The sequence below is a fragment of the Phyllopteryx taeniolatus genome, chromosome 18, assembly GCF_024500385.1.
Source record: "Phyllopteryx taeniolatus isolate TA_2022b chromosome 18, UOR_Ptae_1.2, whole genome shotgun sequence".
Classification (NCBI taxonomy): Eukaryota; Metazoa; Chordata; class Actinopteri; order Syngnathiformes; family Syngnathidae; genus Phyllopteryx; species Phyllopteryx taeniolatus.
Window position 1 is genome coordinate 4,128,327 of NC_084519.1, and position 14,758 is coordinate 4,143,084.

Here is a 14,758-nt window from a genome sequence, read left to right on the forward strand (position 1 = left end):
CTTCACATTTACCAGTGTTGTGCTTTCCAATGGAACACCTGCAATGGAACACCTGCAATGTAAATGCGCATCTCTATATTTTTCTGCTATTCTTTCTGGTGCCAGCTTCCTTTTCTTTTTTAGCAGTTGATGTAAAATAATGGCTTTAGTTGAACTTTTTTTAATCCCCCCCCCCCCCCCCCCCCCCCCCCCCCCCCCCCAAAAAAAAAGTATGCCCATGTTCTTGTAACATTTTTTTTTTTTCCCCTTGTAAAAATCCAACTTTTTTCTCATAACATGATTTCAATCACTGGTGCAGTTGTACTCCACATATTGCATGATTATACGAAAAGAAATAATGACAACCGCAGCCACATGAAAGTTCAGTCAAGCTGTTATTTTTTTTACTCAACATGCCAAATGGATACACTCGAATCGACACATTTTTCAAAATTACAGCGCAAACATTATCAGCGTTTCAAGAAAAGGCAGTATGACTCGACAACTCAAGCAAACGACATCAATCTTTTCTTTTTTTTTTTTTTTTTTTTTTTTTTATCTCTCACAAACTGTGACACATGCCAAAGCTGAACACCAGCAAACCCAAGCACTTTGTCTACAAATCATCTTCAACATGTTTATTGTGTCCATCACGTATGCATGTGTGCTTCAGAGTTGTGCTTGATAAAATAAGAGTGCAATTCGTGCTCTAAATCTAAGAGAATTAACAACTACACTACATTGAATGACCTATAAGACCCTGAAAATTCCCCCGTTTAAACTCCCCTGACCCAACTTCTGTTCAACATGTACCTAAACAGTAAATGGTGACTAACCCTAACATGAAATTAGTCATTTCCACATTTTTATCCCTGGTAAGAATGCTTTTAATTTATATACAGAAGGAGGAGAAGCTGAATGTGTGCTTGCTAATTTCATTTACCCTGCTACTCACTAAATGGGCAGTTTGCCTCAAGCTGGACTAATTATTGAATTTTGCTATTGGAAAAAAACCAAGCAGAGCAATTATAAAAAGCAAGAAGACTTTTAATTGATTTTGATCCATTTACCCGTCTTCAATTATTTGATTCTTTTTGTTTTTACATTTATTTTTCAATAATTTTCAGAAGGAAAAGACCCATAAACTTCATCATCCTCTCCCCATTTGTTGTTTTATTTACGGGTACATCAAATGTAGAAGGCCCTTCTCTGGATCTACTCTAATCTCAGAAAAAAACATTTTAATGCCTAAAATAAGTAGCATACAGTGACAATATCATCAGGAAGTATCACTAAGACACTGATTCATGTTATAACAATTCATAGGCCTGCAGCAAATTTGTTTATGATGTATGGTAATGTGATTTCTTTCAAAAAAAAATAAATAAAAAATGCAGTGACTAATAATTTGGATGTTCCATCCTCTGTTCGATATATGAAATGTTTCTGGCAATGCCACGCCCACTGTCACCCATTTGCCTTGTTAAAAAAAATAAAAAATCAAAAAGATTTCTTTTGTTCAACATCAAGAGTTAGTTAAGCTTAGTACGGCTCGTTCTGGCATACATCAACATGAAAGCCTTCTCTCGTCTTTATGAGTTCTTATTTGCCCCTGCATTGCTTTGCACTCATTAAAAAAAAAAACCACAAACTCTTATCTACGCTTTATGGGCCTCGTCCTTCTCTTGTCACTCTCTCTTTCCCTCCATCTGCAGTCATCTATCGGCAGGCCTCCTCCTTCAGCTCCTTGTTCTTCCTCACCTCTTCTGCATGTTTGTCCTGCCGAGCAAACAGGGGGATAATGGCGGTGTTATAGAGCCATTTGCATTCACGAACACATTAAAGTCTCAGCTTGCCTTCATGAATATATGAAGAGGAAACGGAAACAGAGTCTAGAGGAACAGAAAGTACTGCATTTGTCATTCTCTTCCAATATTCACCATACCAGTCCAGTTTATGATAATAACAACGTCTCGGTGAAAACTCAACTGGCTACTGGTGCACTAAACTTGACACCGAAATTACACTAATTGGCTGTTACTCTCTGTACCTTCTGAACATAACATAAATAATATGACACCATTGTAACACATTCATCGACAGGCAGCATCCACAGTATGATCAAGATGAAGCGTTGCACCATTTCCCGGTAGAATTGAATTAAAGTAGAGCTAAGGTTAACAAATGAACTGTTGTTTTGTGTTTCCAAGTTTCCGAACGCTATGACTATTTACTTTAATCCGCTGTGATGAACCCAAATAAAAAAAAAAATAGTAGCAGTGCAAGATAAAGCATCCATGTGTTCATGGCCATGTACTGTATGTGCTTCAATAAGTCTGTGCCACACGTATGCGGTGTGGGGTTTGTTCATCGGGTCAGAAGTGCCGGTGTGACAAATGTAAATGTTAAACCTGTTCAATATTTACAATCTCATCCTTATGTGTAGGGTCAACATCCAATTTGGCCGGGTCACTGGCCCTGGCACTTTTAGGTCCTATTTGGTAAATTATTGGTTCCAGTTGTGACGTGTATTCGGCCCACGAGCTGCCGTCTCTCTGGGCGCCCTGCTAGCCACCGGCCAGCAACAGCGAGTAAGCATTGCAGACAGCGACACGTTGCTGCTGCAGTATCTAACACAGTGCTTTGTCGTCGATATGGGCCAATGACAGCTGTCTTCAGTTCGGGGCAGTTGCCTGGGTTGCCTGGCCCGTTGCGGCGTCTTTACTCACCGGCCAGTTTCATACTACGACAGACATCTAGTTTGGTGGAGGAGACTAGCACTCTTCACTGGTGACATCGTACGCCTGCGGTGTGCCGTGTTGGTCATCTCGAGTTTAGCAAAAGACTGCCATGGCAGTAAAAACATATTTGCCAATGTTTTTTTTTTTTCCTCATCATGTGTTGGGCCTCTCCCATTTGAAAAATAAGGTAGGATGTTGAAAATCGGTACGTGTGTGTGTACCTTTGTAGATACATGCTTTCCATTGGACAGTTACTATATGTGAAGCTAAGTGGTCGATGTTCTTCGGCCTATTTGCCTGTTGCAGTATATTTGTACAAATGCTCAATTTTAAAATAATGGTGTCAACGGTACCTTCTCCTGCAGCCTCTCCAGCATGGCGGCCAACAAGGCCTCCTTGTTCTCCTTGTTGGCCTCCATCTTCTGCTCCAGCTTCTCCTTGGCGTTTTTGATGAAGTTGTTGTTCTCCTCAAAGGCCTTCTGGATCACCTCTCGCTCGTGCTCCCTCTTCTCTGCCAGGTGCTTCAGCAGCTCGGCCTCCTGACACTGCAGGCGCATGAACAACTATTGAGGTGCAATCAACAGGCCGTGCCACAAAATATCCATCCATCCATCCATCCATCCATTTTATAACGCTTCTCCTCATTCGGGTCTATCCCAGCTGACTTTGGGCGAGAGGTGGGGTACACTCGAGACTGGCTGCCACTCGCACTCACATCCACACCCACAGAAAATTTTGGCTCGTCAGTAAACCTAACATGCATGTTTTGGGAATGCGGGAGGAATTTAAAGTTAAAAAAAAAAAGCAAGCATGACAAAAATTCCACACAGGACTTGTGATTGGAAGCTGGGGGAACCTGGTAACCACTAGCACACCATGCTGCCCCCACAAAACATATTCAGCAAAACTGTGAATGCCAATGCTTTTTCCAGTATCTTATAAAGTAAAGGATACAAGTCTTATGTCAAATCGGCTCCCACATCTGTTGAAATTAGCGAGGATCATAACACTAGACCAGTGGTTCCCAAACTTAGCTCTCTAAGTACCACCGTCTTGACAAACACTAAAATACAGTAGTGTAGTAGGCCTAGGCGTGGAATTAAAAAAATAAAATTTAATATATATTTAATATTATTGCATGTCACTGTAACATTATGCAGTTTGAATATGAACACTGCGCTGAAATTATAGGGGGGGAAAAAAACTGTACTTCAATAATGATTCAATTATTGGTTGCATTGCACATAAAACGTTAGATGAAAATCGTATCCAAATAAAAGTTTAACATCTAACAGTTCTTAAAGATTAAATGCAAAAATGCATTGTACTAAAAAGTTGGATACAACCGAAGTGTACTTAGGCAGCGATTCTTTCGCATACCAGTAGAGGGAACTCACGTATTACAAGTAGTACGAGTACCTCACTCTGAGAATCATTGCACTACTACACCATATTTCCCCATTTACTGTATTTACTGAATAGCAGAAAGTACAGTGACTTGGGGTCTTATGGCTCAGCCTATCCCAGCTGACAGTGTGCGAGAGGCGCGGTAAACCCTGAACTGGTCACCACCCGATTGCAGACATACTGTATAGACAAACAACTGTTCGCACTCTCATTCACACCTAAGGACAATTTAGTGTTTTATATGAACCTAACATTTGAACCTAAGAAATGTGAGGCGGATTTAATAACCACTCACCCACCCTGCCACTATATACAGGATGTGCATATACTGTACTTTTAATTTCCCCTACATACATACCCCCCCGCATAATTCAACACCACAGTACTGCAACTTTTCTTTACTCTGTACCTGCAGTTTGTTTTGAGTCATTCTCTTTGTTTCTGTTAAGCAAGGTGGGCGTCGTCATTAATAAGTGCACCGCGCCCAAGTAGAATTCAATTAATTGAATTAAAAGTAGTAAGCTTATTTTGTTGTTTCGGGACTGTCGGTGACTGGTACACTGTGCCTGTGACCAGCTGCGTGGTGAGTAAAATAGAACATTAAGCAGAAATGAATGTCCTGCTGCATAACACGTTACCAAAAAAAGAAGACAAGAAATGGACAGGCTGTAATTTATGTCACCTCCAGGTCCAATTTGCTCATTGAAATGAGCCGCCATGTACATCTGTGTGTCCTTGGGCGATTGCCCTTTTTATGTCCATCTTTTCATCGTTCCTTTCTCCCCTTTTCCTGCCTTTATTTCCATCCACCCTCCCTATTTCCTCTTATCTGTTCCCAAACGTTTCCCTTTATAAATCAGTCAACACACAAAGGCCTCAAGGTTCCGTTTTAGTGTTTGGGTTTGTCCATCTGGCTTTGTTGAAGCTGTCGTCACAGACAAGCCCAGTGCGATATCGCTGTAGATCTCTTTCACAATTAAGTAATTATAATTTATATTTTACTCAATAATAATCCTAAAGAAAATCCAAAACAAACATTTTGAGATGTACTGTACGTCTTCAGAAATTAATTCAACATTCAAGTAGTGGTCAGCAATTTTGCAGATTTTCAAGATATTTAGGAATATTCTATATGTTCAACTTTATGGGAACAATTTGGGGAAGGCCCTTGGGAGCCTATCACAACTGAGAGTGTAATTGAAAACTTAATAGCTGTAGCTTCTTTAGTCTGAAAATATCATTAACAGTTGTACTGTATATGTTGAATTTATAGCTCATATCGACGCTCATCCTTCTGCCACATCCTATATGCCACATGCATATGAGGCATCGATATTCTAGCTGAGAAACTAAACATAATATACTGTAGAATAATAATAATTATTTTTGACTTTGCCGCTACAGTCAATTTTATAGTCATGCTACTAAACATTGAATAAAATGAATGCATCAATGCATCATGGGACTGGCTAATTTTGACTTTATGGACTTAGTTCCCTTTATGTAAATAGTTGAGCATGCTGCAAGTTATGTTGTGTGTGTGCACAATATAATGTGTTTATTGAAATTGTGTTGTTGTTCTAACTTTGTCTTGCATAGTGACTCCGAGTTGAATTGACAGGAGTGACCCTCTGCGAATAATCCAGCATTGGGGCAGCTGTTGTGATGCTCTGGTAAGAATGTGCTTTCCTAAAAACATAACACATTTTTTTTCCAACTATTACATTTCTTTGCAAATGGGGATTGGTAACACACACACACACACAAATCTCTTTTGCGGGCCAGATTTGGCCCATGGGCCACCAGTTTGACACCAGTGAATTTCAGAGTCTTCATTTAACCTAATGTTCATATTTTTGGGAATGTGGGAGGAGCTAATACCTGGATAAAACCCATGGAAGCAGGTTTGGCCTTCCCACATTCCAGGTCAGAATTTAAAAAACCTTTGTATTGGGAAAAAAAAAAAAAAAAGCAACCTCTGCTGAGGCCAGGATTTGCCTATCCCACCTTTCGCCTCTCCTCGGCAGCCTCGAGCTTCTTCTGGATCTCCTCCAGGGAGGGGTCTCTGCGCTGAGGCATGGATGTATTGAGCTCTGGCAAGCTGTCAAACGACGGCGGCTTCAGGATGACCTCGAACGCCTGACCCGACGCCCTCTTATTCAGCTCTTTGACCTCCACGTCCTTTATGGCACTCCATCCCAGGTCCACCGCGTCTGAGATGTATAGATTGTTACTTTCCTCCATATTTAATGTTAGATTATGCTTAAAAGATCTCTTTTACCTTCTGCTTTGTATGTAGCCTTCTCTACAGTCTGTGGCCTCAGGCAGGCGCAAAACAGAGACACCAGAGGGAGCTCTTTCACCTTCTCCTTGTAGGCTGGGTACGTAGTAGCAAGCACAATTCATTATAATAGGAAGAACAAGATTTATGGTTAGCATGATAAAATTACACTCTTTAATTTACCTGCAAGAGTCATCTTCTCAGTGGTTCTGTTACTTTCCAAGGATGTCTAAGATCCTTCTCAGTCTGCATAGAAACACAGGGATAATTCAACGAAGCAGTCCCAAAGGTCACATTATGAATCATAAAAAAAAAAAAAAAAAAAAATTATGAAAAGAATGAACAGGAGAGAAATCTTGCAAGTGAAAGACAAAGGAAAGGGGAGATCAATTCATTCTCCAGCCAGGAAGTTTCTGAAGGTTTAATCAAAGACAGAGAAGCCAACCGAGGAAGTGACAATGAATAAGGAATTGTACTTACAACCACACACACACACACGCACACACCTAATTATTGGCAAGAGACTAGAGAAATGTTTTTTTTGGTTTTTTTTTAGGGTAAATATTGAGTTATCATCACCTGGGCACTCCCAGGAGCAATGAAAGGAAATGATTTGTACATTTCTATCCCAGCAGTGATGCACCAGCACATTAGTGAGCACTTCTGCATCACAATTCTGAGGTGTGGGCTTCGGACCCCTTGTCATTGCGTGTTTTTTCCCCCCTGGGTACTCCAACTCCCTCACAGAGGTCCCCCCCCCCCCCCCAAAAAAAGCATGCATGTTAAGGGTTAATTTGGTTACGCCGCATCTCACCCAAAACCATGTGGGATAGGCTCCAGCTTTTCCGTAACCATACTGAGGACAATTAAGAGGTCAAGGGAATGGATGGCCGGATGGTGGTAGGAGCATTTAGTTACTTAACTGCAGGTGGAAGGGGTGTAACAGATAAGAGTGAAACAGATAGGAGTGATACAGTAGACATGATCACTTTGTAGATTACAATTTATTCAAATGTAATCAGAGATAAGAGATACAATTACATTCATTTTCAAAAGGAAAAACATGTTGGGTAGAAGCATTTATATGTTCACACTGTACAGTTGATGGAGACCTAACATCTATTGGAGAAGACTGACTATATCAGGAAATACAGCTAAATTAAACATTGATTTCCTTTTAAATGACTCACTCTTTGATGACGGCGATCGGATGTAGTGAGTTTCTATTATTATTATTATGATGATGATGACGATGATTGCCAATGTGCTGTAATGTTGTAGATGTATGTACATATTCAGACCGAAAACACAATTCTTAGTTGTGATACCTTTCACTGACGATGGAATAACATCGATTCTGATTCTGACATTCATAGCATCTGATGCTATGCGACGTCTATGCTACCTCGACAATGCAATAACTTCCATTTATGGTTTTCTGGTTATCGCTGCCTTTACCGCTTTGCAATCACTGGCACCAATCTGTGCTGCATCACAAAAGAAGGACAAAAACATTAAGAGCCAAAGAAAAAGCGAGACTGAGAGAAATATTGAAGTCTTGCATGAACTCATTCATACATACTTATGTAACATATATTATTTCCAGAAAGTTTGAAGTTTTTCCTACTCTTATTCACACTTTTTTTTTGGTACTGCATCTTCGAAATAAAAAGCTCAATCAATCACTCAAAATATTGGTCAACATCTGAATGGTACCCCTCTCGCGGCATTCAAATGTCGTGTTTCCACAGTACAGCCAAGTGGACCTTCCCATAGAAGAGTGCACACGCCCATGACGGTGGCGTTTCTCAGTGATCCCTTCCGTCATTAAAAAGAAAGACAGATATGCGACAGAAGTCAGTTGAACGTGTTTCAGACATCACAGTGGCAGTTTAATTGAATCTGTGATGAGACCACCCCCCCCCCACTTTTATTTTTTTTTTATGCAGACAGCTTAAATGCCCCATCGAGCCATCTGTGCTTCCATCTACTCCAAGGAAATAATTCATAAGCGAGATGATATATAACCTGTTCTCAATATTCATTTATAACAACAAATACCACACTGCAATTTATCCTTTGTGTGTTTTTTTTTTTCTTTTTTCATTACAGTACTTACAAACTGTTGTGATCATAGCGATTCGTTATTGGCTAAATAAAATATATCGCCAAAAGTATTCGCTGACCTGCCTTGACTCACATGATTTTAAGTGATATCGCATTCTTAATCCATATGGTTTAATATGATGTTGGTCTAACCTTTCCAGCTGTAAGAGCTTCAACTCTTGTGGGAAGGCTTTCAACAACGTTTAGGAGTGAGTTAATTTTTTGTGCATTTTTGCATTTTGCATTTTCTTCCAGAAGCGCGTTTGTGAGGTCACACGCTGAAGCACAAATCAAGGTTCATCATGGCACGGATGAGAGAGTTTGATGTGGATGACCTTGACTGGCCTGCACAATCCTGACCTCAACCCGATAGAACACTTTTGGATGGATGAATTAGAGCGGAGGCTGAGAGCCGGGCCTTCTTAACATCAGTGTGTAACCTCACAAATGTGCTTCTGAATCATAAATTCCCATAAACACACTCCTAAACCTTGTGGCAAACCTTCACGGAAGAGTTTCAGCTGTTATAACCGCAGAGAGTGGACCGTATCTGAGTCAAGGCAGGTGAGCGAATACTTTTAGCAATATAGTGTATATAACTCTTGCTGCATCAAAATAATTTAAAAATAGAGTATTTTTTTTCAGCTGCACAATGGCCGCATTTACGAACAAACTGGACTCCTACAGGTGTACCGTCATTCATGTTTCTGGATAAATGAAGGATTTTGTTTGAACTTTATTCACTGAACCCCCAACATGTTCATAGTCCACGTGGAATGTGTCCAGTTAAAACTAAAATTAGAGTCGCTAGCACATGTAGAAACGAATCACACTGCCCATTTGGAGTGCTCGCACGTGCACACAGCTGCTTCTCTCGGATGTAAGCTCCCACGTTTCAGATCAATACCTCGCTTAGTGGTGGACAAGGAGTGATTCATCTCCTATTTGCCAATAAACACAAAAGGCACTTCATTAGGTACACTTTGACAATGCAATCTAGCCATCATAATCAAATATCCATTCACATACAAACTCCACACAGGAAGGCTCGATGCAAGATTTGAATCCAGAACCGATAACCGCCGTCCACCATGCTAGCCCAATATAATTTAACGCAGGTAAAAGGTGAGATTTATGATGCAGCGCTCGTATTGGATCTCTACTGTTTGTCCACCTATAGAAGTGTCTTGTTTAAGACTGACACACCAGGAATCATGCTGTAGGCTATTGTGGTGTAAACATCCATCCATTTTCTCTCCAGCTTGTGCTGGAGCCTCGCCCAGCCGACAGGCCAAAGACACACTACACGCTGGACTGGTTGCCAGTCAATCACAGGGACGGAACATAATGGCAGAAAACCATTTACATAATCAATGTGTGGGAACTGAACCACACGCTGCACATGTGGAAATCAGGCAAGTGGACCACCACACCATCAGTGACTTGTGTGGTGTAAACATCTTTCAAAAATGGGCTCCTATAAAAAAAAAAGAGTTTTCCGGGAGTTACTGTATGTGAGACTTTCATTCATGGCAGGCAATAGCAACTGGAAAAACATACTTGATATAGTGTTCCCTTAAGTTAACCCCAATGAGCCAGTAGATTAGTTAGTATTTGTGCTCTATTTCAACAGTGTAGATCAAGGGTGTCACTCATTTTAGTTCAGGGGCTGCATTCATCCGAATTTGTGCAAAGGTGGCACAGGATTTTATATGAAGTAGGCTTACTTTGCTTCTGAAACTTGGCATCTTTTAGCTTCAGGTGTAAAATCCTGAGTAGCAGCCAATTTCATTTAACTGGTTATTTAAAGGTCAAGTGTCAATCTAATTTCAAAAAACACCTTGGTTTTGTCATACGAGTGTCCAGAAAAGGCTCCACTGATGGCTACTTCTTTTTGACCCAGTTTTTTTTATCCGCTTTGTCCTGGTTGGTTGCCTCTGTGTTTGTAATGTTGACAGCACTGGCTCGGGAGCGGAGAGGTAGGCAGAGATCTTCGCCAGTGACGTAGATAAACTTGAGAAATTTAATTGACCTGATTTCAGGCCTCTCGGCAGAAAAACGTCTGGGACTCAGGAATAAGGGGATGATTTTAATTTATATTTCACATGTTTACTGAGGCACCATAGAGGCAATATTACTTCCCAAATACTAGAAAAAGTTGGTTTGGTAAAATTTGGGAGCAGTCACTTAAGTGGTCATCATTGCGACCTCCAGTGGACAGAATTTGCAACAATAGTTGCTTTTATTGAAACATTTCAGTTAATGTGTTCTCTTCTCCCCAAAGACTGGACTGGACCTCCTGATGGGCCGGTTATGAACCGCGGGCCATACGTTTGAGACCACTGGTCAATGCCATTGTTCATTCAGTACTTTTCTGTTCTGTTGTTATGTGGTGCGTTGTGTACTTGTAGTTTATCACACTGAATGGCAGTAGTCTATTTTTTAAACCCTCCAATGAATTGATGACAATATACAACATCATATATAAGTTCCCAAGTGCTCATAGTCCAGTCATTATGAACCTTTATGAAAATACAGCCAATAACACTCATAAAGTTGGACCATTTAACGTCAGCGCAGCCTTTTTTTTAATTATTGCATAGTACGTCCCTTGCCAAGTAAATATACACCCACAAAAGCTCCATGAACCATGCTGATGATTACTTATTATTATTATTATTATTATTATTATTCACAAGCCGGCTAAAATATCAAATGAGCATAGAAACATACACACACCCATTTTGCTGAAAACATACATCACATAACCCCTGGTTCCCCCTCATACTACCTTTACTCCCCAAAATCAGAAACAAAGCCGCATCTCCACATATGGATGATCAATAATAAATGACGCACACTTTGTGGGTACGCTGAGCTCTCTCGGTAGAAGGAACAAGAACGTCACTCTCCCCACCCGCACCCCAATTCAATCACATAGATGAAAACACATCTCAAAAGTCTTCAATAAACTACCGTAATGGAAATGAAGATCTAGCCCATTATGATGGAAGATGTGAGACTCACCCCCTCTGGCAGTCTCTTCTTGTTGATGCTGGACTGGCGACTTTGGTTATCCCCGTCTGGCAGCACAGATTCAGGCACCGGGCAACAGCATCAGCAGCAGCATCACTGCTGCCTCCATGACATCACCTTGGAGACGTCTCATTGGTCAGAGACTCTGCCAGCATCCAGGGCTCCCGGCCAATAGGAGCGGAGAGAAAGGATATGGGGGGAGGGCCCTCGACTCTTTGTGTAGTCATGCAGGGTGGGTGGCACAATCAGGTTTTTATCGTCTAGCGCAGGGGTGTGCGCATTTTTAGGGCTGTACGGATGCACTTGGGTGGCGGCGTGGCGGAAATTGTTGAAGCTGGGATGTGTGTTTGTGCGCGTGTCAGTGAGGGGCCCACTAAACATGCACACAGGATGCTCAATTATTTTACTCCTAACTGTAAATACAGGAGCAAGTAGGAGGGGTTTGCAATGGGAAACACATGTTGTTGTTGTTGTTGTTGGCTACTTCCACCATTTGGTTTCTTACAACATCAAGACAAAAACTTAATGTTGTATTAAAGCATCAACATGTTCAAGTTTGGCCCTAAAATTACAACTTCACTGCAAAAACTCAAATCTTACCGAGTAAATGTATCTTATTACTAGTTTATTTTAAGAGTTTTGATTCCCCCCCCCCCTAAATTTTCAGCAAGACAAAAAGGTTGTTTTAAGAAACTTATCAAGTCAATTCATACATTAATTTATGTGAAAAAAAACATCTGCATCAATTGACTTGACAAGATTCATAAAAATAAGATCTTGTATCTTAGAACAAGTCTTTTTCCATCCATCCATTTTCTGAGCCGCTTCTCCTCACTAGGGTCGCGGGCGTGCTGGAGCCTATCCCAGCTGTCATCGGGCAGGAGGCGGGGTACACCCTGAACTGGTTGCCAGCCAATCGCTGGGCACATCGAAACAAACAACCATTCGCACTCACAGTCATGCCTACGGGCAATTTAGAGTCTCCAATTAATGCATGTTTTTGGGATGTGGGAGGAAACCGGAGTGCCCGGAGAAAACCCACGCAGGCACGGGGAGAACATGCAAACTCCACACAGGCGGGGATGGGGATTGAACCCCGCACCTCAGAACTGTGAGGCTGACGCTCTAACCAGTCGGCCACCGTGCCGCCACAAATCTTTTTGTTTTGCTAAAAATTTAGAAAACAGTCAAAACGGTCTTAAAATAAGCACACGACGATGTTTTCACAAGAAATAAGATAAATTCACGAGGTAGGTTTTCCTTATTTGCAGTGTTTAAAATCATTCAGTCAGCACCTTTTTTGTTTTTATTTTATTATTATTATTTTTTTTAAAAAATAATAACGCATCTTTTATTACCATGGCAACCTCAGATCACCTATTTTAGTGTTTCATAAAGGTGAGCAGCCAGGACACCTCTCTTATTGCCGTAGCGCTAGCATTGGTGCTACCTTTTTTTCACTGTCGCTTTACTGGATACTAAAATGATTGATGTTTATCTCAATGAGAAATGTTGTCAGTTACAATTTGTTAGCAGTTGATGCACGTAAAAGTTAGATTAATTGACTTCAGACATTATCTTTGACTATCAACAAATCCTTGTCCACCAATGTGGATTTGTGTTTACAAGACAGGGCAAAGTAAGATTAATAAATAATTCTCCATCACAGCTACATTAATGTAACAGACAAATCACTTAACAGCCATTGAGCTACAACAATTAATGATGGTGTAGATATTAAAATCTTTTTATTATCATTTATCATTAATACAACATCAATTTACAAGTTGCGCATGGTAGGAAACACCAAACTTTTAATGAGACACTTGTATCCTGAATGTCTTTGATTTTTTAAACTTAATTGTTACCAAGATTATGCCAATAGTCAAACCTCAGTCAAACATGCATTACCAAAAGAATGCATTTTTACCCAATCATCTTATTATCTGTGTTAGAATGATCATGTCTGTATATTGATGTGTGCTACTTTTGTGCCTTTTATTCCCAGTCGATGATATGAATTGAGTTGAAATTCCAAGAAATAAAATACATCATGACAGATTTTCTTCACCCCCACCCCTTTATTAGTGCTGTTAAACTACACTTTCTTGTTAAATTATCTATGATGTCATACCATTTATGTTTCTGATAAGTATTTCCCATTCCATTCCTTCACCTACACACCCCATCTGTGGTGGAAATTGTCACAAAAAAAAAAAATGGAAACAACTAAAATCGATTATGAGGGTGTAGGGAAAGAAAGCAGGGGGGCTGTCACACCCTTTGATGCTGTATGCAGCTCACAAGCTACATGATGTCACCACACCATGCACTGGCACACATGATGAAACAGCTGCATGTGAGAGGGCGAGAGACGCAGAGAGAGAGAGAGAGAGAGAGAGAGTGTGAGAAAGAGAGAGAGAGAGAGAGAAAGGCAGCAGGTCACAAAAGGGTGTGCCCTGTCGCCGTCTCCCTTCTCTCTTCTCCCCCTCGCGAGTCGCCGACACTGATGGGAAGTGCACATGTGACACGAGCCAGCGTGCACGTCCTGGAAATGAGCTCACCGCCAATGAGGGGGGGGTGAATACTGAGCGAGCAGGGAGTAGAGAAGGATGGAGGCAGGAAGGGAGGGAGGAAATAAGATCAAAAAAAGATTGTCTCAGAGATTCGTGGTGAGATGAGAGAGAGAGAGAGAGAGAGAGAGAGAGAGAAAGGAAGGAAATGGCCATTGAAGCAGGGAAGCTAGTCAGGGAACACCCAGGAGAGAAAAGATGCTCAGGGGAGAGGGAGTCCTCAAAATAAAGCACTGGAGATGCAGAACGAAGAATCACACACTTTACCGAAAATGCAAGGAGATGAACAGTGAAATGATGACGAAAAAAAGCGAAGACGAAACCTTCAGGAGTAAAATGCTGTGTAGGAAATGCAGACCCCCAACAGCAAAAGAGGTTAAGTGCTGTATCTTCAGAAAAACACAATTCAAAACACAACTCAAGATAACATGCTGAGTTGCTCACTTTTCAAGTGTCTGCACGGATTAGCTTGAACGATTTTGATTATACATGAACAATAAAAGTGACTATCTGGAAAGCCTGCGCTGAAAGGCCTGCTGGTTTACAAATTCCGAAAACGGTTACAGTAGCGAAAGGCCTAATCTAAAGTCTGACATCATCGCTTTGTGTCTCAGGAGGAGATCTCAGGATGAGAT

At 41.0% G+C, this 14,758-nt stretch overlaps 1 protein-coding gene across 1 annotated transcript; it reads right to left on the minus strand.

Moving 5' to 3' along the window:
• Window positions 1–357: 357 nt before the first annotated feature.
• On the minus strand, window positions 358–11,690 carry stmn4 (stathmin-like 4). Its single transcript, XM_061754655.1, has 6 exons — window positions 11,542–11,690; window positions 6,592–6,654; window positions 6,409–6,504; window positions 6,135–6,340; window positions 3,074–3,265; window positions 358–1,758 (listed from the first exon to the last, which is right to left on the minus strand). Exons 2-6 carry the CDS (start codon window positions 6,602–6,604, stop codon window positions 1,699–1,701), a joined length of 567 nt encoding a protein of 188 aa, XP_061610639.1. The 5' UTR covers window positions 6,605–6,654; window positions 11,542–11,690; the 3' UTR covers window positions 358–1,698.
• Between the last annotated feature and the right edge of the window lie 3,068 nt (window positions 11,691–14,758).